The sequence below is a fragment of the Sceloporus undulatus genome, chromosome 6 (genome assembly GCF_019175285.1).
Source record: "Sceloporus undulatus isolate JIND9_A2432 ecotype Alabama chromosome 6, SceUnd_v1.1, whole genome shotgun sequence".
NCBI lineage: Eukaryota > Metazoa > Chordata > Lepidosauria > Squamata > Phrynosomatidae > Sceloporus > Sceloporus undulatus.
Window position 1 is genome coordinate 72304870 of NC_056527.1, and position 24856 is coordinate 72329725.

General features: G+C 40.2%; 1 protein-coding gene across 5 annotated transcripts in view; it reads right to left on the reverse strand.

Moving 5' to 3' along the window:
• Positions 1 to 24856, reverse strand: part of INVS (inversin) — a 109796-nt gene that overhangs the window by 33466 nt on the left and 51474 nt on the right. For 4 of the 5 annotated variants that reach the window (XR_006104760.1, XR_006104759.1, XM_042476595.1 and 1 more), the window contains exons 4-8: positions 13527 to 13700; positions 9562 to 9729; positions 8393 to 8573; positions 3542 to 3651; positions 1952 to 2123 (exon numbers count right to left, since the gene is read on the reverse strand). Coding sequence is in view for 3 of the 5 variants with exons in the window: in XM_042476595.1 (XP_042332529.1) it covers positions 1952 to 2123; positions 3542 to 3651; positions 8393 to 8573; positions 9562 to 9729; positions 13527 to 13700 (805 nt within the window). In the remaining 2 variants the exon portion in view is untranslated. Of the gene's footprint in view, positions 1 to 1951; positions 2124 to 3541; positions 3652 to 8392; positions 8574 to 9561; positions 9730 to 12214; positions 12328 to 13526; positions 13701 to 24856 lie in introns of those variants that run through there. The other variant, XM_042476598.1, reaches the window with a different exon arrangement.

A 24856-nucleotide genomic window follows, 5' to 3' on the forward strand; every position in this document is an offset into this window, starting at 1 on the left:
GTTCAACCTTGTTTTAAACACACAGAACAACTGCAAATGTAGTTTATATTTGAAAAAACTACTTTGGTTGTAACACTGATATCTGGAAGCTGGAACCAATGTTCTCATTTTTCTTCGTGAAGCTGCTGTATTTGTTTAATCACTTTAATTCATAATAACTCTGTTATTAATACTAATGCTGGTATAAAAGGTGATGCAAATCTGAATTGGGTAACTTGCATATTTCAGTTCAGAAATGTGCTATCATTGTTTTTTGCCAGTGCTTATGAAAGACTGTATCCTGCTAAGATTCAGAATCTCTTTGAAAGCAGCATTGATTAATTCCAGGAGTTAAACCAATATACAGATGGCCCTTTACATTCATGGGTTTAATATCTGCGGATTTAATTAATCGTTAGTTTGTCCAAAGGGAAGGCACAAAGGCAAACTAAAGAAAGAGGAAGTGGGCTTCTTCCATCCACAACACCCTGTGCCTCCATATGCATCATGGTCATAGGAGAACAAGGGGGGGGGGGAGAATGGACAGGCAGACAGAGAAAGAGAGAAGGGTAGAGGGAAGGGGTAAAGCAAGGAGCATCAAAGGTGAGTACATGCACTGAAAAAGATAGTGACAGTAAAGGCAAGCAGATCTACTGCTGCACCTGTTAACCTTCACTGCTTCTTTCTTGCCCCCTCTCTCACTGTCTCTCTGTGCCTGCTAGCCTTCGCTGCCTCATTATCTGCCCTGTCCCTCATTGCCTCTTTCGCTATGCATGCTCATTTCTCCCAAATCTTTCTTTCCTTCTCTGCAGGTATGGAGAAAGAGACAGCAAGGATGGGGGCTGGCAAAGAGGCACACAGAAAGGGGCAGCAAGGAAGTGGGCAGAGAAAGGGGCAGTGAAGGCTAGTGGGTGCAGCAAAAGAGCAGTGAAGGAGGGTGCAAAGAAAGAGGCAGAAGGAGAATGGTGAGTGCACTCCTCCTAGCTTCACTGGCATCATTCCTCTCTCCTCAGGAGGCTACAGCCGCACCGAAAGAAAAGGATGTGTGCACTCCTCTAGGCTTTATTTTAATTTTATTTATTTATTTATGGTATTTATACCCTACCCTTCAGCCCTAAAGGCTATCAGTGTGTGGCCTCCCTCCTTACAAGGAGGCTGCCACCATGGCAGGGCGAATGCAATAATCCAGGCTTCGCCATGGCCGTGGCTCCCTCTTCATGAGAAAGCTGCCACCATGGCAATTAAAAAAGGGACAAGTATGCCTCTTCCACCCAATACCATTGCCTCACATGCCCAGCTGCCATCAGGCAACCCTGGGCACATGGTCGTCCGAGTGAGCAAGTGAGTGGAAATGGTGGGGAGGTTGCCGCCAACACCTGCCTGCCCTGCACTGGTTGACATCAGGTCTGGTGATGCCATTGGCCATGGTTTTTCCATTTTTGCAGGGGTCTTGCACCCCCTAACTTCCACAATGTGGACGGCAGACTATATTTTTCATTTAGGATAAGAAACAAATATGAGCATCAAGCCTTTCCTTCCAAATATGAATCATATCTATATTATAATTATTGTGTTAAAATGTTATGACCATGTCCAAGCTTTTGTCTGTGAAGCAATTAGTGCTTAAATTGTTAACATTCATTCCATTTATCCCCAAATTTGAATTTTTAGGCCAGACTTTGAAGAGCTACCTTAGCTGTGTCCAAGGCTTCAATGCACTCGAGATTTTTTAAAAACACCCCCCCCCCCCCCCCCCCGCCCCCGCCACCGGCGGGGAAAGTAGAAAATGTTCTCATGCTTTCTAAATTAATCTCAGCACATTTATTCATCATTATTTTGCTCATTAGGGGACATATGTGCATTCACACTGCGCCCTCAGAGTGAACTCAGACAAACTGTACATATGTGTTTATGAAACTGGGGTCCCCAGAATTGTTATAAGACCCTTCTTGTTTTGTATGTTGCTTTATACCTGTGCCACCATATTTATCAGCCATGTTGATATCAATGTCCAATTTCAAATTCAGCATTGTCTGGATGACATCATCACTGCCTTTCCCAGCAGCCCACATAAAAGATGTTCTTCCTTCAAGGTCTGAGTCATCTTTTACAGAGGGATGTTTCAAAAATGCTTTAACTGTTTCCTAGAGAACAAATATTCATTGAGTAAAAATGGTATTAAATATGACTTTACTTAAAACAAGCTATTGTTATATCATACCAAATAATTTTTGCTTATAAATTTTTGCAATAAAACCTTATTTTTTGTATGGAAATATAGTCAAGATTCATAAAAGCCTGCCAATGTTGCCATTAATACAGGGGGAAGGGGGACTTCCGGTCTGGTCTGGGACAGAACAGGCAGAGAAGGATTGAAGCTCTGACTTTGAACCTCTAAGATGATAGTATTTTGGGAGTATCCAACAAACGTCTCTCAAGACGTGAATGTCCAGGACATAGGAACAACCTCCCTGAGGATTGGTCAATGTGAGATATCAGTCCCACAGATAGTAGAAGAGAAAGCGACCAACAATGTGGCTGTCAACTGTTCCTTAAAAAAAGTGGGTGAGCTGCAGGCTTCCTCCACCTAGCCTGCCTTCAAGCCACCAGACTTCTTGAAATGTAGAAAATCAAAAAATAATAATAATCAAGTTGCTTTTCTCTAATGTAGAAAGATTCCTTTGTAGCTTTACCTTTCTTTTGAATTAGGAGCAATTGATATTTTTACTCTGTTGAGAGTGGGATCCCTTGTGCTGGTGAGCTTTTCTCACTCTGTGGGAAGGTTTTATTTGTTATTATTGTTATTCTTTTTTGTCTCTCACCTTTTACCTTTTTTATTTTTATTATTTCCCACTGTGACATGAGGAAGAGATAGATAGAGGAAGCATTGTGAAGTTTTAGGATTTTGATAATTGGTACTGAAAGCCAATGTGGTGTAATGATTGATTTGACTATGGCAGGGTTTGAATTTCTGCTCAGCTATGAAAACCTACTGGGTGACCTTGGGCAAGTCACATTTTTTCAGCCTAAGAAGATGATAATGGCAAACTCCCTCTGAAGAAACTTGCCCAGAAAACCCTGTGATAGGGTCCCCTTAGAATCACTGTAAGTCAGAAATGACTTGAAGGCAAACAACAGCATGTCACAATAAATTACAGTTCCCAGAATGCCATAGCACTGAGCCAGGGCAGTTGAAGCAGTCTCAAACTGGATTATTTCTGCAATGTGTTTTGGACCTGAATTATGAAGCATGTCTAGTTTGGTTGACACAATGGATAATAAATAATAAAACTGTTATTCATATCCCGCTTTTCTGCTGTAAAGAAATTATCCTGGATAACAAAAGAGATTTGGAGGAATATGATCTAAAGCAGGATGACATGGTTATTCATGGTACGGAAAGGTTGTAACGAATACAACATACTTTTTGACCTGCTCAATTGAAAAAGTGCTGTCACTAGTTCTATGGTAAATGGACAGGCCTATTAATGAAATTAATGAGAACAAAGAACTCTATCTTACTGAAACTAATATTTTAACACAACATGCGTGTTTCACTTACAGCAAAATTGCTCTGTGCTGCATAGTGTAAAGGTGTTGCCCCTTGGCTGTCTGATGGGATGGTCCCAATCTTATTTCTTTCTAAAAGAAGGTCAACTATCTGCGCATGACCTAAAAAAAACAAACAAAAAGCAAAGAAACATAGTAGGTTATCAACATCATATTCCTTATCCTGATACATGCACTTAAATTTTTCACTCAAAGAGAAGGTTGTAAATATCTTATACAAACTTGTAATTTTTCAAGAAGAAACTGGACATGTATTTTTCATGCATTTTCAACAGATTTTCCAAATCACGTCATGCCTAGACCCAAATGAAAACAACGGGCTAGAGCTAGGACCTAATCAGATTCAAAGTCAGTATTTGATATATATTGGTTTGTTAGAATATGCTAGAAGGGGATAGATTGATAGTTAGCTTCTGTGCTTGCTTATCAGGATTGGAATGTTACAATGTTAGGGAGTTACCCAGCCAGGCAGAGACTGTTACTGAGTTGGGAGGGGGAGTTAAACCTTAGGAGTTATTGCTATTGCTTATATGCTGTTATGGTAGTATGTTCATGATGTTTATATACGTTGCTGTTATATTTTAAATGCTGCCATGTATGTTGGATTGTGGGATGATGGGATATATAACCATGCTTGAATATACTCATAGGCTGTTAAGGTTCATTATTACTTAGTCTAGTGGTGAAGGATGTTTGTGCTTCAAGGCCACAGGTGCAAGGAGGAGATAACGCCCTGTGAGAACTTAATTGTTTTGAGAGTCTGCCAGAGATCCCAGACTAGAGGACATTACATCATTGGGGAGGCTTATCCAATTAATTTACTTTATTGCTTTATGGGGGTGGGTATGCTTGTGGGACTATATAACCCATCTGTAACTATGCATCTTCATTCCTGACAAAGAAGTCACTTCTCTTGTATGTGCACTATTTTCAATAAAGTTGGTACTTTTACAGCCCAGCCTCTTATTGGGAAAGGAGACTGCAAGCAGGAGTCTGACACTCTCTGATCTCAATTTCTATTCAATTTCAGGGTGATACCTCAAGGTAGTATTTTGGAACAGTATCCATCTTCTATCCACAGTTCTAGACAATGTTCAAATTTTCTAATCTTCCCAATGCTGTCTCTTGTCTTTTTTCCTTTTATTTACAGTTCTTAACTCTGTCTTTACCACTCTACCCTTTTCTCTACCACTTGGTTACAGCCTTTAATACTCCAGATTGATATATCCCTATCCTGGTAATTATTCTTTTTCCTGATTTGTCTCAGTTAAGAATAGGGAAAAACACTGCACAGTGGAACCTCGCCATACGCGGGGATCTGTTCCGGATCCCGCCGTGTATGGCGATTTCCGCCTATGCTCGAGCCCCATTATAAACAATGGGGCTCGTGCGCGGCGGCGCGGCGGTGCAGGCGCGCACAGGCCGCAACGGGCAAGCGCGCCCATTCAATTGAATGGGATGCGCCGCCCCTTCCGCCCCGCGCGCGCACCACGGCTTGAGCGCGTATGCTCAAGGCCGCGTATGGCGAGCGCGCATATGGCGAGGTTCCACTGTATATACTTGACTATAAGGCGACCTCATACATAGGTTGAGGACAGGTTTTGGGGCCAAAATTATGGATTTTGAGATGACCCATGGATAAATCGAGAGTAAAATTTAGAGTCATGTAATGAAGGATATAAAGGACAAAGCAAAGGAAAACAATGCCAAATAACTTACAAAAGTTCCAGGAGCGATAACTATTTGTGCTCATAGTAAAGGTTGGATGGATGAGAGAGTCTTGCCTTTCACCACTGTGTGTGTGTGTGTGTGTGTGTGTGTCTATGATTTAAAGTACAGTTAGCCCTGCTTATCCATGGATTCAAGCATCCACGGTTAGAAAATATTCAAAAAAAGTATAATTCCAAATATCAAACCTTGATTTTTTTATTTTATATAAGGGATACCATTTTGCTATGCCATTGTATTTAATGGGACTTGATTTTGGTATATACAGGGGATCCTGAAAACAACCCCCAGTGGATAACAAGGACCCACTATGCAGTACTTACATTGACTTGTAGATAAGTCGACTCAGGTTTTTGGGATCAATTTTTTAACCTAAAGTTTTAGACTTACACATGAGTATATACAGTAACCCAAACAAGACAGAAATGTTGTGGGAAATCTGGCAGTTGGATAGAAGTGTACAATTGATCTTGGATAGGTCTGCCTGCTCTCTATGGGGCTAGCTGCATAATTTGGGAGTGCTCTACTTCATTATGGATGTGCCTGTGGTACTGATGTTCAGAAGTATGTTTTATAGCATTCATTCATTGATAGATGAAGGCAGATACCTCAGTGATACATACTTTGGTTATATCCAGACTATTGCAATGCTATGTGGAACTGCCCTTAAAGACAATTCAGAAACTTTAATTGCTACAGAAAGAAACGTATGTATTCAGCACATCATACTTTTTCTGTACCAGTTTGCATCAACTGTGAGTTTATTTCTGCACCCAACCTAAAGTACTGGTATTGATCTTGAAAGCCCTAAACCTATTTAGACAATTTGAAGGATCAGCTGCACTACAGGAACCTGCTCAAGTCTTAAGACTGGCACCCGAAGCCTTGCTTTGTGAACCTCCAATGAGAACTATCAAGTTGATGACTACCAGGAAGGCAGACTTTTCTATGCTATTTTTTTAGTGTTTAGGAGATTCTTAACGATGGTTTTATTGCAGTCTTTTATTTCAGACAAATATATATTGGCAAATATTTATCTGCTGACATTATGTTACATCATGATAATCTCACTGTTTTATGCTGTTTTAGTGTTATTTTAATACTGTAATTCCATATTTTTGTTGCATTGTTGGTGTATTCTGATATTTATATAAACTAACCTGCAAGGGTGCATGCTCTGAAAGTCAGGAGAAAAATATATTAAATAATAACAATAATAACCTAGAACAAACTTGACAAAGGATGATGTCTGTTTGGGGACAGGTTGCAACTCAGGCTGCAACCACACTGCAGAAATAATCCAGGTTGACACCACTTTATCTGCCATGGTTCAATCCTATTGAATTTTGAGAAGTGTAATTTTGTGAGATATTCAGTCTTCTCTGTCAGAGAACTTTGGTGGCACAACAACTACAAATCCCAGAATTTCATAGCATTGAGCAATGGCAGTTAAAGTGGTATTAAACTGGATTATTTCTGCAGTGCAGGTGTAGTCTCAGTGGCAGAGCAGATGCTTGGCATACTGAAAGTTTCCAGTTCAGTCACCAGCATTTCCAGGTGGGGTGGGAAGGACCCTGTCTGAAACCCTGCAGAATTTCTACTGCAGAATCATTGAAGCATAGATTTTACTTCAGGAGTCTTGCATTCAGCAGTAGGCAAGCTAGATCTGGTGATAGATAAAATCAAAGCCAAAAATATACACTCCACATTCAGACACATTCACATAGCCCCTCCTCCAAACACATGCTACTCTTCCAAAAACAATAACACACACTTGCCCCTTTTTTTGAGCAAAGACTGGAGAAGGTTACTGATATCTTAATATGAACCTACATAAACTACACTTTCTGAACTAATACAAGACTAAAAACAGTATGTTTTCAGCATTTACACTTCCTTGAATTTTGCAATGCAGTTCTTCAAAACAAAACAAAAAGTATGATTGAAGAAGGTATACACACACATTCACATTACAGCCTCAATCCTACATCCCCTAGGTTTAGAGTAAATGAGCATATGTGGATCTAGCTATGCTGAGCCACATATTCCCTCCCCTCCACTGAAAAGCCCCTGAGCTGTTCCATATTTCAGGGTAAGCCGCCAGGCTCAGAGAAGCATCTATGTCCCCCAAAGTGAGATATGAAATTATCACAGCAGTGCTAAGATCCTGGAGAACCCCAATGGATCTCAGAGCTGATGTCATTGTTGCGCATCTGGCTATGGGGATGTAGCCAGACATGACTCTGAGCCTACCCACTTGCTGCAAAGCACAGAATGGCCATGTTTGGTGGCTTCAGGGGATTATCAGTAAAACTAGTAGGGGTTTTATGTGCTGTGGAGGGAGGAAAGGAATATCAACCCCCTCAGTGCCTGAAAATTACTACAACAGAATTATCCTCTATGTGTGTGTATGCTTAATTAAATATTTCACTAAATGTACTTACTTTAAAAGATAATTTGTTAAACTAGGGAATATAAATGTTTTATTAGGCAAAACCACATTAGGTAAATATGTACATGAAAATGTGTATGAATTTTTATGACATTTTTTAAAAAGCAAAACATCATAAAAAGGGGACAAAACAAACTTTTACAATAATGGTAAACTGAGAGAAATCCAAAGTGACATATTTTTCATCCATTGCCCTCCCCTTCTCACAGACATGGACACATGCACAACCTTCTGCTCCACAGCCCCCTCTTTCATGTTCCGCAGATGTTTTCCTATTAGTGATGCTGGAAAAAACTGTGAGAAGGGGAGGCATAAACTTCCCTTGTGAGTTCCCTTCTCTCCATTATGCTGCTCAAATAAGCAACTGCAAAACAGCTGAACTGGAGGCCTGTGGATGGGCTGGTGAGGCAATACAGGATGCAGCTTGTCCAGGAGATTGTGATTTCCCATCCTTGATACTGAGCTTGATAGACCAATTTTATAAGTTATTTGGCAGCTTTGTATGTATATAAACAGGTTCCTAAGTATAAGATAGTTGTCTGTTTTTCTAGCAAGCCCTGTGCTCCAACCATGCTCCTTGTGAAGAAATTAGTACAGTATTCCACAAAATGAGCAGAAAAATCAGCTCAAAAGAATTTAGAAATTCTGACATTCAATATTTACCCAACAAAGCTGCCCAGTGAAGAGGAGTTCGAAATAAATTATCATAAGAGGTAACATTGCAGCCTTCATAGGATGTCAGTAGATCAACAACAGCCACATTCCCATCAGCAACTGCAAAATGGAGGGGAGTTCGGCCTTCATAATCTTGCCAGTTCAGCAGAGATTCAGTTGGAGCAGCATCCTAATTTGTAAAAATAACAGTTAGATAAGGTATACTGAGAAATAAAAAACAGCAATAACTACCTATAGAGCATTGAAATGATCCCAGATTAAACAGTGTAATGAGAAAGATGGCAGTATGTTTTTACAGTCAGCCTTCTATATCCATGGATTTAATAATAATAATAATAATAATAATAATAATAATAATAATAATAAATTTTATTTATATACCACTTTTCCACAGATCAAAGTGGTGTACAGACAATTAAAACCATACAGACATTTCATAAAAGGATAAAATCCCATAATAAAACCATACAATTACAGAACTCTAAGCACAATCATTCGCCCTCAAGGGTAAGCAGGGAATCAATGCCAACAGGGTTGATAACTTCATTCTTAAGGGGGGAAGGCTTGACAAAAAAGTAGAGTTTTAAGCCTCTTTTTGAATGTTTCTAGGGGGGTTGTCAGACGGAGCTCCTTGGGCAGATCATTTCACATCCGTGGGGCCACCACTGAAAAGGCCATCTGAGATGTGGCAACATATTTGGAAGGTAGAATTACCAGTAAGTTCTTCCCAGATGTTCTGAGTGTGCGGGACGGATCATATGGGGAGATGCGGTCCCTCAAGTAACTTGGACCCAAGCCATGTAGGGCTTTATAGGTAGTGGCCAACACCTTGTATTGCGCTCGGAAGCGAATGGGCAGCCAGTGAAGATCTTTCAAGATAGGTGTTATATGGTCAAACCTGGATGCACCAGTGACCAATTGTAAGCTACAAGATTCCACCTAATCAGAAGGAAGAACCTCTTGACAGTATGAGCTGTTCAACAGTGTGATAGAGTCTCCTTCTTTGGAAGTTTTTAAACAGAGGTTGGATGGACATCTGCCAGGGGTGCTTTGATTGAGTGTTCCTGCATAGCAGGGACTGGATAGCCCTTGAGGTCTATTTCAACTCTATGATTCTATGATATTTGACTGTCATTTATGTGAACAGAAAGCCTTACCAAAATGCATTTGACAGTATGGACTGCACTGGGATCCTTGTGGTTAGCTGCCCAGTGAAGTGGAATTTTTCCTTCTATGTCTGGGATTCCAATATTCGAATCATGCCTAATTAGAAGTTTCACGTGTTCTGGGTTATTGTAATAGGCACTCCAGTGAAGAGCGGTTTGCTGGGAATAACAGAAAAGACACAAAATCGTGAAACCATGTTTTAAAAACAAATTTCAAGTTATTTTTCTGAACTGAGTAAGTCTCTTGAATAATATAAGATTTATTCAGCACTCTTAAATAAAATAGCATTTAAAACAAATATTTTACACATGATCTGAAATATTTACAAATTAGCCTAAGAATTGCTAAAAGTGAGAAAAAGACAATTAGAAACTCTGGACTTAAGAGTACTTTTGTTTAATCTCTAGCTGTGAGCAGTTTCACAGCACTAATGTGCATCCAGATAAATGGCTCCTACTGTTCATACCCACACACACACACTTAACAGATTTTTATTTTCTAATAAGAAAAAATTGATAAAACAATGGGGGCAAAAAGACATTGTCTGGCCTGCACTTTACTATCCATGAATGAGGCAATGCAACTGTAACGGGAAGCCTTGTCTAAAGCATTAATCTCACATCTGTTTTATGCAGGCCCAGCTTGAGTTCACAGTTCGCTGTAATCAATCATAAGTCTGAAAGTAGGGCACTAGACAGGAACTAACCTCTACCCATTTTATTCCAGTGAGTTTCCAGGCAAGGTATAAAGTGTTGGTTATTACTTTTAACGCCCAACATCAGTGGTTCCCAACCTGTGGGTCGCGACCCTTTGGGGGTTGAATGACTTTTTCACAGGGGTCAAGTTTGCTCCCTCCCCTCCCTCTTTGCTCCCTCCCCCTCCCGCTCTTCCCTCAGCGGAGGAGGTAAAGTTTGCCAGGCTGTGTTTTGGGCACTGCCAGTTCTGTCACCTCCCTCTGCTGCCACTGCTGCCCCCAGGCTCTCTACTCTTGTGAGTGCCTGATGTGTAGGGTGGTGAGATGCTCTTGTTGTTGTTCTGGGCCCTCAAGTTGTTACTGGCTTATGGCAACCCTAAGGGAAGCCTGTTCCTACAATTTATTTAGAAATAGTTTTGCCAGTATCTCCTTCTGTGGCTGAGAGAATGTGACTTGCCTATGACCACTCAATGGGTTTCCATGGCCAAGCGGTAATTCAAACCCTGGTCTTCAATTAACAAATCACACTGGGCAAAATTTGCTCAGAGAGTTTGCTACTGCCTTCTCCGCGGCTGAGAGAGTGTGACTTGCCCAAGGTCATCCACTGGGTTTCATAGCAGAGCGGGGAATCAAACCCAGGTCTCCAGAGTCCTAGTCCAACTTTCAAACCACTAAAGCACGCTGGTTCCTATTCCTATGTACTAATTATGAAATAATTGCAAACTTTTTTGCTGTTCTTGTGTGTCTTCAAGTCCTTTACAACTTATGGTGAACCTAAGACAACTTTATGGGGTCTTCTTGGCAAGATTCTTCAAAGAAGGGTTGCCATTACCATCCTCTGGGGCTGAGAGAGTGTGACCTGCCCAGGGCCACTTACTTGGCCACAAATTGTACATAACCCAGAATGCATCACCCAATATATTGGCAGTCCTTCCCCCCCAACACTTTCTCATTTCCCTCCAACCATCTCATTGCTGGGAGATGGAAATAATTTTTAAAGCAACATTTAAATCTTGACTATTTTTTAAAAAGTAAGGTCCAAAACACACTGCAAAAATAATCCATTTTGAGACTGCTTTAACTGCCCTGGCTCAGTGCTAGGGAACATGGGAGCTATAGTTTCTTGTGGCCCCAGAACTATTTGACAGGGAAGGCTAAATGTCTCACAAATTACACTTCCCAAGATTCCTTAGCATTGAACCAGGGAAGTTAAACTGGCCTCAAACTGGATTATTTCTGCAGTGTGTTTTCGACCTAAATGGCCCATATGCTGTTACGATTATTCAGTTTTGTAGCTGTTGTTATAAATTGGAAAGACATAGAGTGCAAACTGCTCAATATATTTATCTTCTGAAGTGAAATGTGCTTTTCCAGCTGACTCTCACCTCTAAGCAGGCAGCTGCCAGGAGGATGAGTGGGGTGGGAGCACAGTGCCATGGGGGGCATTAGGAGGTTTCTTGTGCATTTATATTTATATATTGTGTGAATTTATATTATTGTTTTTAGCTTTTATTTTGTAATGTCACCTACATTTTACATGAATGTCCTACATTTTGTGGTTTCTTTCCCTCCATTCTGGTTATGACATCTGGTCTCTCTGCTCAAGGCTCCTCCACTGCTTGGCCTTCTCCCAAGAAAGAGCAGGGTGACAGCAGCAGAGGATGGAATTAATAGTATTCATATTAATAATTAATAATTATTAATAATTAGTTATTAGTAATTAATTATCAGTTATTAATAATTGGTTATTGATAATAATTAAATATTTATTAATTAATCAGATATTTACATTATGATTCATAACAGTAGCAAAATTACAGTTACGAGGTAGCAACAAAAATAATTTTATGGTTGGGGGTCACCACAACATGAGGAACTGTATTAAAGGGTCACGGCATTAGGAAGGTTGGGAACCACTGCCCTACATGGTTTGGGTCCATGTTACCTACAGGAACGCCTCCTCCCATATAATTGACTCCATATGGTCAGGTCCTCCGGTGGACATTTACTCCAGTCAGCTAGGACTTGGTTGGCAACTGTCAGCCAGAGGATGTTTTCTTCAGTCTCTCCTAGATTGTGGAATGACCTGCCAGAAGAGATTCGTCTGCTGAATACACTATACATCTTTCCACCAGGATTATCCTGATGATTTTTAAATTGTGAATTTTAAATGATGAATTTTAGATGTGGATTGTTTTAATATGTGTACAGTTTATTTGTCCTTTAAATTGATGTGCGCTTTAAAAGTGTTTTAACAATTATTGTTTATTAATTCTTGTTGTCCCTGCCTTGATTCATGGTGGTGGGGGGGGGGTAAGAACAACAATTTTATCTATTCTAGTTTACATGTTAGAACCAAAAAGGAATGTACTGTCTTTCTCTTTCTCTCCTTTTAAAAAAAGGAATTTCTTTTCTTAAAAAAAACCTCTGAAAAAGGAGAAAGTGATATGGTTCTGAAAGAGTATAATAAATCCTTTCTCTGGAAACACATTTAGCTGCTCTTGAAATTTACACTAGAACATACTGTAGTTTAGAGATTGCGGGAAGATATAGGATTGCAGGGAGATATATGCCAGCCATCTAAGTGTGATGTCATTCAAAATGTTAAACTTTTAACTACAAAAATAATGTATTTGTTATGGGGAAAAAATACACTTGTACTCATAGTTATCTGCACAGTCCTACAAGTAAGGGCCAAAGGAGACAGGCAGGAATGAGCGGCCAGATGCTGCTCCTAACCTGACTGCCCTGGGGCTGCAGTGAACACCTGAGGGAACCTCCTGCCGTGGCCCCAAATAGGAACAGAAAAGATCCGTTCCTTTTGGGGTTGGTTTTGGGTCACCTTAGGTGGCCCTGGAGTGTCATGTAACTGCCACACCCCTGGAGTGGCCAGAAGCTGCCCCCATCTGCCTGTTTGTTTTGGGCCTAAGTTTTGCATAAACATTGAAACATCTGTTAACTCTTACTAGGGAACTGCTCACATGCACCCTCCCCTTGGGTGAAGTTTTTCACAGCTGTGGGATGAAAAACCATTGAGAATGCCCTCTATGATGTTGTTTTAATGGAAATCACAATAGCCCAAATGGAAAGGACCCATACTTCAAGGCACAGACAAACCAACATACTCTCCTTGAAATGAGTGCTAGTAAAGAGCCATAAAATGTTCCAAGTTATGTTCTATTCAAGGTCTAAAACTGTACAGAGACCAATAAGAAAAAAATGGAGGTACAGGAATAAAAACTACAATGCAATTTAGTTTACCTTGTTCTTGTCCTGTGTGTCTACTTCTCCTGGTGCCATGTATTTTAGCAGCAAAGCTAAGCATTTTGGACTCTTGTGGCGGGTCGTTAAATGTAACGGAGTAATTCCTTCCAAATCCTTCTTCATCCAGTTTGCTCTGCGACTAAGTAAAAGTTTCATAAAGCGGTAGTTTCCCTAGGTAATTTAAAGAGGGGAGGGAGGGAGGCTGAGGTTAATTTCAATTGGTAATAATATGTACCGTAACTAACTAGTAGTAACCGCCATTTTTGAAAAGCAATCATCAGCAATAGTCAGAGTACTAGCAGCTGATAAAGGTTGTCAAGCACTTGCCTTCATTCTAACCATATATGTGACTACATATTGTTTACTATACTAAATTCTCAAAGAGAGTGATAGTATTCTCAATAATACTATAATATAATAGTGCAATATTATAGCCAATTTGTATCCAATATTGTGATAAAGTTATCATATTGGGGAAATATTTTTCAGTTAATAAGTGGATAAATTTAGACAGAAGTAAAAATACTAATGGCAGTGCAGCAGAGTCTTTACTAGCAGGTACACCTAAACTGACAAGAAAAGGAAAATATGTCAAATAATTTTTGCAATATGGATATATGTCTAATAATGATGATGGTATGGAAAAAAACTCTTTGCTTAATGTGTAATGAAGTTTTGGCTGTGGAGAGCATGAAACTAGCCAAACTGAAATGACATCTTAATACCAAGCATGCAGCGTACTGCAATAAACCTAAGCAATATTTTGAATGATTTTTAAAATCTTCAAATAAAGAAAAACAATGTTTTGAGAAATTTACTAATGTCAACTGAAAGTATGTACTTGCATCTTACAAAACCTCGTATATCATTGAAAAATCTAAAAAGTCCTACATAGTAGGAGAAGATCTTGTGTTACCTGCTGTTATTAAAATGTCAGAATTTTTTCATGGGAAAAAGTATGGGGATGAAATTAATAAAATTCCTTTATTGAATGATACTGTTTTCAAAAGAATTTCTGAAATTAGTAATGACCAGTTCCAGCAGTTTATTACCAGGCATTAGTCCAGCCCTAAGTTTGCAATTCAGTTAGATGAAACAACTGATATTTCTAACATGGTACAGTTGTTACCCTGTTTCCATAAAATAAGCTGTAGCAGGATTTCTAAGCATTTGCGCAATATAAGCCATACCCCAAAAATAAGACATAGTGATAGGCCTGGCGTGGAACAGAAGGGGGCAGGAAGGGAGCAGAAAGACTGAGGCCAATGGTTCTAAAGGAAATGGAGTCGTAAGACATTCAGGATGGAATTGCGGGTTTGGAGAGTTATGACGATGTTCCAGAAGAAGACGACTTTAACTATATTTGAATAAATGCTGATTGTTGTACCATGCTTAATAAAAATAAGACATCCCCTGAAAATAGGTCAGAATGCCATCATCACCCTCCATATAAAGAAAATTTAAAATGGAGTAATAAAGGTTAAAATTAAAAGAATCAAGAAGGGGGGGAGGGGGATAAGTGAAGAACACAGTCTCCAAGAGGGAAAAAACCTGAGAGGAGTAACAAGCTAAGAAAGTCTCATGTCCCTTCCAATTGTGAGGAAAACCTGAATTCAGAAGGGCAGAGGGAGAGAGGGAAACAGTAGTTAAGAGGATAAGAAAGGAGAGTGGAAGAAAAATAACGATAAAAGGAATAAAGTAAATGATTGATATGAATATTATGGTCCAAAACACACTCCAGAAATAATCCAGTTTGAGACAGCGTTAACTGCCCTGGCTCAGTGCTAGAAATTCCTAGGACTTGTAGTTTATTGTGGCACCAGAGTTCTCTGACAGAGAAGACTAAATGCCTCACAAAGCTACAGTTCCCAGAATTCCCTAGCACTGAGCCAGGGCAGTTAAAGCGGTCTGAAACTGGATTATTTCTGCAGTGTGTTTTAGACCCATGTCAACAAATATTAATGGATTACATGTTGTTGTTAACTGCCCTGGACTCTGACTCGTGGTGACCCTGTGAATGAGACATCTCCAAGACTCCTTTCTCAACCTCTCTGTTCAGCATCTGCAGGCTCAAGTCTGTGTCTTCTCTGATCAAGTCTAGCCAGCTGACATGCAGCTTTCTTCTCTTTCTACATGCCCTCCACCAAAGTAATTAATAAGGAAGTTCAAGGAGAAAAGTGCTAAGGTTGGATTAATACTAAACATTTAAAAAACATAAATAATGACTATGGAAGATCTACAAGAATTCACCCTAGATATTGTGTGGTTCTGCTAGTAGTATTGTGTCATCTGCATATCTTAAATTGTTAATGTTCCTTCCTCCTATCTTTACTTCTCCTTCATCTGAGTCTAAGCCTCCTCTGCGTTTGAGATTTTCTGCATACAGACTGAATAAATAGGGTGATAGTATGCACCCTTGCCTGACCCCTTTGCTGATTGGGAACCATTCTGTTTCTTCGTATTCTGTTCTGAAGACAACCCCTGTCCTGAGTACAGATTACACATCAGAGCAATCAGATATTTTGGCAATCCCATTCCTTTATGCATAAACCATAGCTTTTGTGGCTGTGTATTATTTCCCTCATATTATCATACTGCACCTCTACCCTGGGTTTTGTTTTTGAATTCTTGGATCTTGTGGAAGGGGTCTCTTGTTTTTTTTTATTGTTGGCTTCTATTTCTTTGCTTTGACTGTTTTAATAATTCTCTTTACCCATATGCATTAACTACTGGGCAGTAGCATTCAAATCTGCGAGACTTCATGTGAAAGGGATCTAGGTGTCCAAGTAGACCACAAGTTGAACATGAATCAAGTGTGATGCGGCAGCTAAAAAGGCCAATGCAAATTTAGGCTCCATCAATAGTAGTATAGAGTCTTATCACACGGAGGGTTTTACAGCTCTGTTCCGATGAGACTGCGGGTCCAACCATGTGAATTCACGCTAAAACATGATGTATTATCACCCGTGATTGCTTTCTATGGGGGGTTGTTCTGAGGCACTTCTGCAGTCAATCCAAAGTGATTCCTCATTTTGGTGAATTCGGTAACAAGCGAATTCACAAAAATTGCTTCTAAGCTTACTTGCATTTCACTCCGAATTGTTCTGGTGTGGAATGAAACTTTGCTTCCGTCCTGGTACACCCCCCCCCCAAACTCCAAGGTCCCACATTTCTCGGTGCTCGGAAGGGTAAATTTAGATGTAGATGACAGGGATGGAGGGAATGAAACACGAGGCTGGGGGGAGAGATGGGAGCAATGAAGGGGGCTATCGGAAGCTGGGGGGGAGCAACAAACTCCAACTCCCAGACTTCCATCACACTGATCCAGGCAGGTATTTTGCCACCCTAGGCAAGAAATATTTTGGCAACCCGTCGCCCTTCATAATTATTTTCACTCCTTGATTTCCGCTGTTTCGTTTGCTAAAGCTAAACATGACACAAAACTTAGGTTCCAATCTTTTGTCATAGTATTGAGAATTAGTCAAAAAGCCAATTAGGTTTTTACAGGTTAAAGACTTTTTTATATTTGGAATGGAGACTAATGCACACAGATTCCTTTTGCAAGCTGGAAGCATTATTCATTCTAATGATGTGGAAAAATCTGGATCCCATCCTCATGAATTTATGGGGTAGTAGTGGTCCATCTATGACCCCTAAAAACTAAAAATCTTCACCCAAGCGGCAGAAAAGGGTATCACAAGAAAGAGAAGAAAACCAGTAGAGTCACCAGGTGAAAGGACCAGGGCTGCAGTTTGACACCACTTTAGCTGCCTTTGGCTCCCACTGTGACCAGCTGTCCTAACCACAAAGGAGGACAAGGCACCGCAAAATGTAGGGCTTTCAATTAAAATGGAGGACATGACCAAGTAAAAGCTGAAACTCCTCATACAAATATAAATTCATGCTTCTTAGTGATGCTCAAAAGGGAGGACATTTTTGGAATTCCTCCTGGACAGAAGACTGAAATGTAAGATATACCCCAGAAAAAGAGGACATCTGGTCATCCTGCGGGTTCCATGCTATAAAGCCCTGGGATTTGTTGTGACTCCACTGCTCTCTGATTGAGAAGATGAATTCTCCTCCAAAAATCCAAATCCCAGGATTCCATAGCATGGAGCCAGGGCAGTTAAAGCAGTGTCAAATCGCATAATTTCTGCAGTGTAGATGCAGCCCACGAAAAAAGGATGGGAATGGCTCCAGGGCAAGAAAGAAAAGACACATAGCAGGCACAACCACCAAGAGTGGGCAAGCCACACTCTCTCAGCCTCAGAGGAAGGACATGGCAAAGCTTCTCTGAACTCATATTGCCAAGACTCAGGCTTGCATCCTTCCGAGGTCGCTAAAATGAGTACCCAGACTGTTGGGGGCAAATTAGCTTACTTGCTAATTAGCTTACTTGCTGTTCACCGCTATGATCTTTGGAATAGCGGTATATAAATAAAACAAATTATTATTATTATTAAGAAAAAAACATTGGAGGGTTCGCCTCAGGGCAGGGCAGACCTCCTCCTCTTCCAGGACATGTCCTCCATTCCAACCTTCTGTCCAGGAGGTATTCTAAAACATCTTCCATTTTGAGCATGACTAAGAAGCATGCATTTACATTTCTATGAGTGTTCGGAGCTTTTCTTGAGTCCTGTCCTCCATTTTTCTTGAATGTCTTCCATTTTGTGGTGCCTTCCTTTGCGGTGAAGACATCTGGGAAGAAGACCAAGCTTTTAAAGTGTTGGAACCAATGTGGACTAGTTGTTTGAGCGTTGGACTATGAGTCTGGGTTCAAATCCCAGCTCGGCCATGGAAACCTACTGGGTGGGGGCATCACACTCTCTCAGCCTCAGAGGAAGGCCATGGTGAGCATCCTCTGAACAAACCTTGCCAAGGAAACCCCATGAGAGGGTGGCCATGAGTCAGAAAGGACTTGAAGGCACACAACAATAAACAACAACAACAACAACAAGTGATGGGAGAGGAGGTAAAGGGGGGGTGGATAGGGAAGGAATAGGGCCAAAGTCTGGGAAGGAGGAAAGAGTCATGGGGGAGAGGGAGAAATGGGGCCATGGAAACCCACTGGTTGACTTCGGGGAGTCACACTCTCTAAGCCTCAGGGAAAGGCCATGGCAAGCCTTCCCTGAAAGTTTCTCTCTTGGCCAGAACGGAGCACGCGAGAGGAAGGAGAGGATAGAAGAAGGAAGAGGGAGGGAGGGAGGGAGGAGGGAGGGAGAGAGGGAAGAAAGGGGGAAGGGAGGGGGAGGAGGAAGGAAGGAAGGAAGGAGGTGAAAAAACACTCTGGACTCACAACAAAACTCCAGCTCCCAGAATGCCATAGCCTTGAGCCAGAAAGAGTTAAAGCAGTGCAAAACCGAGTAAATTCTCCAGTATAGATGACGCAAGGAGTGTTAGAGCACAGCAAACTTCTTCCCTAGTACTCAGAGGGCTCACAGTTGCTGCTGGGCTGCTCAGCTTGCCTGCTTTACAATCCTCTGGCTCCAGCCAACTCTCCCTCTCTCTTTCTCTCTGGCGCCCCCTACAGTTTGGCGCCTAGGCAGCTGCCTAGCTCGCCTATATGGATGAGCCGGCCCTGGAGCCAGGACAGTGAAAGTGAAGTCAAACTGGATTATTTCCCGATGTGGATCGAACCTAAGAGAAGGCAACTGTTACAAAGGGGAAGGAGAGTGGACTGGATTCATGGGGGGTGTGAGCATTTTAGGGAGCATGGAGAATAAGGGAGAAACCGGATCATTTTGCCCTCCTTCGAAAATGGGTCTCCTTCAGATCCAAGGATTATTTCCAAGTAAACCTGCAGCTTCTACATTGATGATTTTGCAAGTGAAGACATTTAATAATTAATAATCTAATAATAATAATATAATAATTCAATTCACACAACAACAACCAACAACACATAATAATTAATTCATAATAAATGGATGGGGGCTCTGACACGATGATAGATGTAGATGTAGCTGAAATGGGTGAGGAGAATGACAGGAGGATAGATGTAGATGTAGATGTAGCTGAAATTGATGAGGAGAATGACAGGGGTAGATGTAGATGTGGCTGAAATAGATGAGGAGAATGACGGAGGATAAGATGTAGATGTCGCTGAAATAGATTAGGAAAAATAGATGTCGAGTAGCTCAAATAGATGAAGAGAATGACAGGGGGGGGATCAGTGTAATGCAGCTTAAAGTCGATTGAGGAGACGACAGTTGAATAGATATCGTATGTAGTGAAATGGTGAGGAGAATGACAAGGGATAGATGTAGATGCAGCGAAATGGATGAAGGAGAATGACCGTGAGGATAGATGTAGATTGGTAGTGAAGGAATAGGATGAGAGAGAATGAACAAGAGGTATAGATGTAGCTGATGCTAATGAAAATGGATGAGGAAGAATGACAGGAATGTAGATGTGGCTGAAATAGATGAAGAGAATGACAGGAGGATAGATCTAGATGTGGCTGAAATGGATGGGGGCTCTCACATGGAGGACCCATTTGAATTTGGTTGCCAGGGATGGGAAAATAGAAGGGAGGAAGAAACGTGAAGCCATCATTCACGTGAGGCTAGTATTCACATGAAAGTGGAACAAGGAAGTGGCCCCCTTCTTAACCCCAGAAGTGCAAAGGTTCATGATGCTGCTCAGAGCCCCAGTCAGCATGCGTGAAGGTCCCAATTCGAATAGTTGAATCCACATGGTATGTACCAGTGTGATAACTTAATGTGCACTCCGCTTTGACTCAGGAATCACCATAATTTCGTTCTTCACGTGTGTCAATTCATCACGTGAATTGCCTTGGATTTGAATTGACTCTGCTTCCCGTTCAATTCGAATTGGCTCTGGATTTGAGTTCCAGTGTCATGTGTGATAAAGGCCATAGTATCGAATAATAATAATAATAATAATAATAATAATAATAATAATAATTCTTTATACCCTGCTCTTCAGCCAAGAGAATAAGCAACAAATTAGTGAGGAAATTAAACTTATTTTGAATTAAATAGGGGAAATATTTTTAAAAACATACATTATGGAATGTATTTAAAGAGGTCATGGAGGCAAAAAGACACTATTAGTAGTCCAAATGAAAGAGAAGCCTTAATGGATAGCAGTTGAAATTCTTCAAGCAATTAACAACAGAAAAGAAGGAAAGGTACCAGTAAAAGGTAACAAAAATTAGATCAGAACACCAAATGCAACTGTTCAACAACCTGGAAAAAGGAGAACTACTTTAACAATCAGTGGGGAAAAAAGGATGACAACACAAAAGGAAGAATAAGAGACCTCTTTCACAAGATCTGAGAAATCAAGGGGAATTTTAAACCATGAGTGGAGATGCCCTATGACCAGAAAGAGCATTATGCATAACCAAGTAGAAATAAGAAGATGGAAACAATACACAGAAAAACTGTGTAAGTGACATAAAAGTATGACAGATTCAAGCAAATAAGAAGAATATAAAGATGAACCTCCAATTTTAAAAAATGAAGTGGAAGCAGCATTTTGGAGAAACAAAACACCAAGAACACATGACATACCAACAGAGCTGCTTCTGTCTGCAGAGACAGGACCTACTTTAGTTCTAAATAAAGTCTGTCAAAAATATGGAAAACAAAAGGATCTCAAATATATCAGAAATGCTCAAAAGACATTCCAGTACCCCATAAAGGTAACCACGGGAACACAGGAAATTTCCCATGTAAGCAAAGTGATGCTCAAAATTCTACAACAAAGACATATAGGAGCAAGAAATGCAGATATCTTAGCTGGCTTCAGGAAAGGAAGATTCACTAGGGACCATATTGCAAACATACATTGGATAATGGAGTACATCAAAGAATTTCAAAAGAAAATCACCTTGTGTTTTATAAATTATAGCAAAGCCTTTGGATATATAGGTCATGAAAAACTATGGGTCGCTCTTAAAGAAATGGGTGTACCACATTCCTGATGCATAACTTTTACTCAGGGCAAGAGGCTACTGTGAGCAACGAAATGGAATGGATTCAAATTGGTGAAGGAGCATCTTATCACCCTATCTGTTTAACTTGTTTGTCAAAAATATCACATGTAAAGATTAGTGGAGGCAGGAGGTGTGAAAATTTGAGAAAGGAACATAAACTGTTTAAGAAATGCAGATGACACCATGCTACTAGCAAAACATAGCAACAACTTTGAAACATTATTGAAGAAAGTCAAGGAAGGAAATGAAAAGGCAGGTTTACAGCTGAACATTAAGGAAACAAAAATAATGACCACAGATGACATACATAATTTTAAAGTAGATAATGAAGACAGTGAAATAGTTCAAGATTTTCCATACCTTAGCTCAGTCATTAATCAGAATAGACTGCAGTCAAGAAATCAGAAGAAGACTAGGGCCCAGTATAGACCGACACTTTGCGCAGGTCTGGGGCTGTAAGTAGGGCTCGGGAGAGTGGAGTGTCTGCATACTCCCCAGCCCTACCGTGCGCTGCAGCCACCATCTTGGTGCACCACCATTTACATGGCACATGCAGCAATGACATGGCTCATGCACTGTGTCCGAATGGCATGGCGCATGAGGGTGCTTATGGCACCTCAGCAGCAGCGGAGAAAGGAGCTGTGTTTTGCAGCTCCTTTTTGGAGCAGATCATTGCCACATCATTTGGTTGCCACAGCAACGATCCGGAGGAGAAAGGGGCGACTCCTGTCTGCCCCATTCTCCCAATCTGTATAGGCCCTAGGACTTGAAAAAACAGCACTGAAGAAACTAGACAGGATACTGAAGTGTAAAGACACATCACTGAATACTAAAATTAGCAATGTCCATGCCATAATATTATCCACTTTTATGTATGATTGTCAGTGAAGAATGTGTATAAGGAAGAAAATTAAGTAATCTGAAATGTGGTACTGGAGGAGAGTTCTGCGGATACCATGGTTTAGTAAAAAGAGAAAGCCTGAACTGTCCCTAAAAGCCAAGATGACTAACTGAGACTGTTTTACTTTGGCCGTATCATAACTAGACATGACTCAATAGAAAAGACCATGATGTTTCGGAAGGGAGAAGGCAACAGCAAAAGAGGAAGACCATATTCCAGTTGAATAGATTCAATCAAGGAAGCCATGGCCCAGAGGTCTGCAAGAGCTGAGCAGGATTCCCATAAGACAAGTCAAAGTTGACCTGACGGCAATTAACAACAACAGTCTGAAAATATTCAATAAAACGCATTTGGAAAATTGTTTCAATCTGAGCACCAGTCCAAATCTTAGAGAGTAGGAAGCACCAGTCAGATGAAGTAAACCAATGCATACTCTGAATGCAGACATAGGCCCCAGTACTCAGCCTAAAACAACATTTGTTGACATGAAGTCAAGTTGACACAGTCTCTTCAACTGGTATTCAAGAGCAAATTTCCCTGTACAGCCAATCCTCTTTACACCAGGGGTCTCATCTTGCCTGGTCTCTCTGTCCTTAGCAATAACGTCTTCACTTACTCAAAGGGATTCTTCACATATAGTGCCAATCATAGTAGCCTTATCTTCAAATCCACCCTTATTTCTCAACTAAATGTGAGTGAGACTACAGGAGCGAGACTACAGGGCACACACATTTTTTTTCTTATTGTGAGTTTTTATGGGTGCTATGGTTCACTGCGTAACAAAGCTAATACTTTACAGACACACAACTATTTGTAAGAATGGCTGAAAGTATCCACTAATTCACTATCTGGTGCCATATTTAATAGTGAATATAATTAAATTTAGATAACGATCGGAATGGTAAAATGACCTCTAAAATACGTTTCTTCTTAAGTAAAAATTGCTTTCACATACCATGAATCCTTTTAAAGTCAACAATAACAGTGGCAACACTAATCTTAACAGCGTGTCAAAATCTTAACAAAAGCATCCTTTTGGCACCATCACTTTCACCATTTAAGACTCCAAAGACAAACTCAACACACAAAAGAGAACTCAGCTGAATAGCAATTTTATTTGCCAAGTTTAAAGTGCTCATCTATCTGGCAAAGCATCTCAGACAGCACACCAGCCAAGAAGAGCTCTGTGATTTGGTGATCAACTGGTTCCATTGAAAGGAAGGAGGCATCTTTAGCTGTTCCATGGTTGAGTTGTCACAACATTTTTTTCTCAAATGCCCTTTGGAACCTTGTCTTTATTCTTTTTGTTTCCATAGGAATAAGCTAGGCTGTTAAGTGGTATATGGTGAAAGGGCACAAGTACCAACATTGTAAAAATGGAGGAAAAGATGCTATTTTTCAATGTATTTTTTTTCTTTTAAACAGAACCTTTGACTTTTGTGTTCAACGATCAAAATTTATTTGTTCTGATGTTTTTAGAACCTTAAGAACTCTACTTTGAAAATGCAGAACCTTAACCATTAGGGCTGAAGGGTGGGGTATAAATACCATAATAAATAAATAAATAAATAAATAAATAGTTAGTTACCATTACTTTTAAATTTTAAAATCTTAAAAATAGAAAAAAAAAATGGCCCCAAATCCACATTAGAAGTAAAAAAAATTTTTTTGTATACATAAAATATTTAATGATGCTACAGGTCATTGCATTATTTTTCAAAAAGAATGTCCTTATGTTATTATTTAATATCTCCTACTCAAGCAACATGTTACAAGAAATGTCACTAATTCAAAGCTGTGCTGTGATTCTGAATTTGATTTTCTATCAAATATCACCTTTCCGTGGTAGCTGAATTGCATACTCCTCTGAGACAAAAAGCTATGCTAATGGCAGCAGTGCTGCTGGTAGAGTTGATGAAAAGCCAGACTAAATGTGCTAAATAGCTACTGGACAGAAACAATACTTGAGGATGACACTGATAGAGGATCTCTCACAAAGAATGGCAGGTGCACAATAGGGAACACTTGTTAGTAGTGCATAGAAGGCGGCACTGATAAACCTTCCTTTGAAGGTCTTTTTTTTTTAACCACAAAACCTGTATAATCAGACAATCCAAAATGAAACACGAGATGTTGCCATAATATAAGTCTCCTAGGTTGGAAGGCACTCAATGAGTAGAGGATAAATGTGAGTACTACTGTGGTTAATGATGCAACTGGACTCAAGTCAAAAAGGATGTTGATGTGCTCAGAAGTCAAAGGAAAGTTAGAAGATTCGCAAAACAAATTATAGGAATAGGAAATGTGAGGAACATGAATTAGAGGAAGTTAAACATAGTAAAACAAGAAATGGAACATATACTCATTGCAATACTTGGGATGAACAAGCTAAAATAGATAGGAATGGGCCATTTTGAATCATATAATTACACAGTGTTTTACACAGGAAATGAATGAAATGGG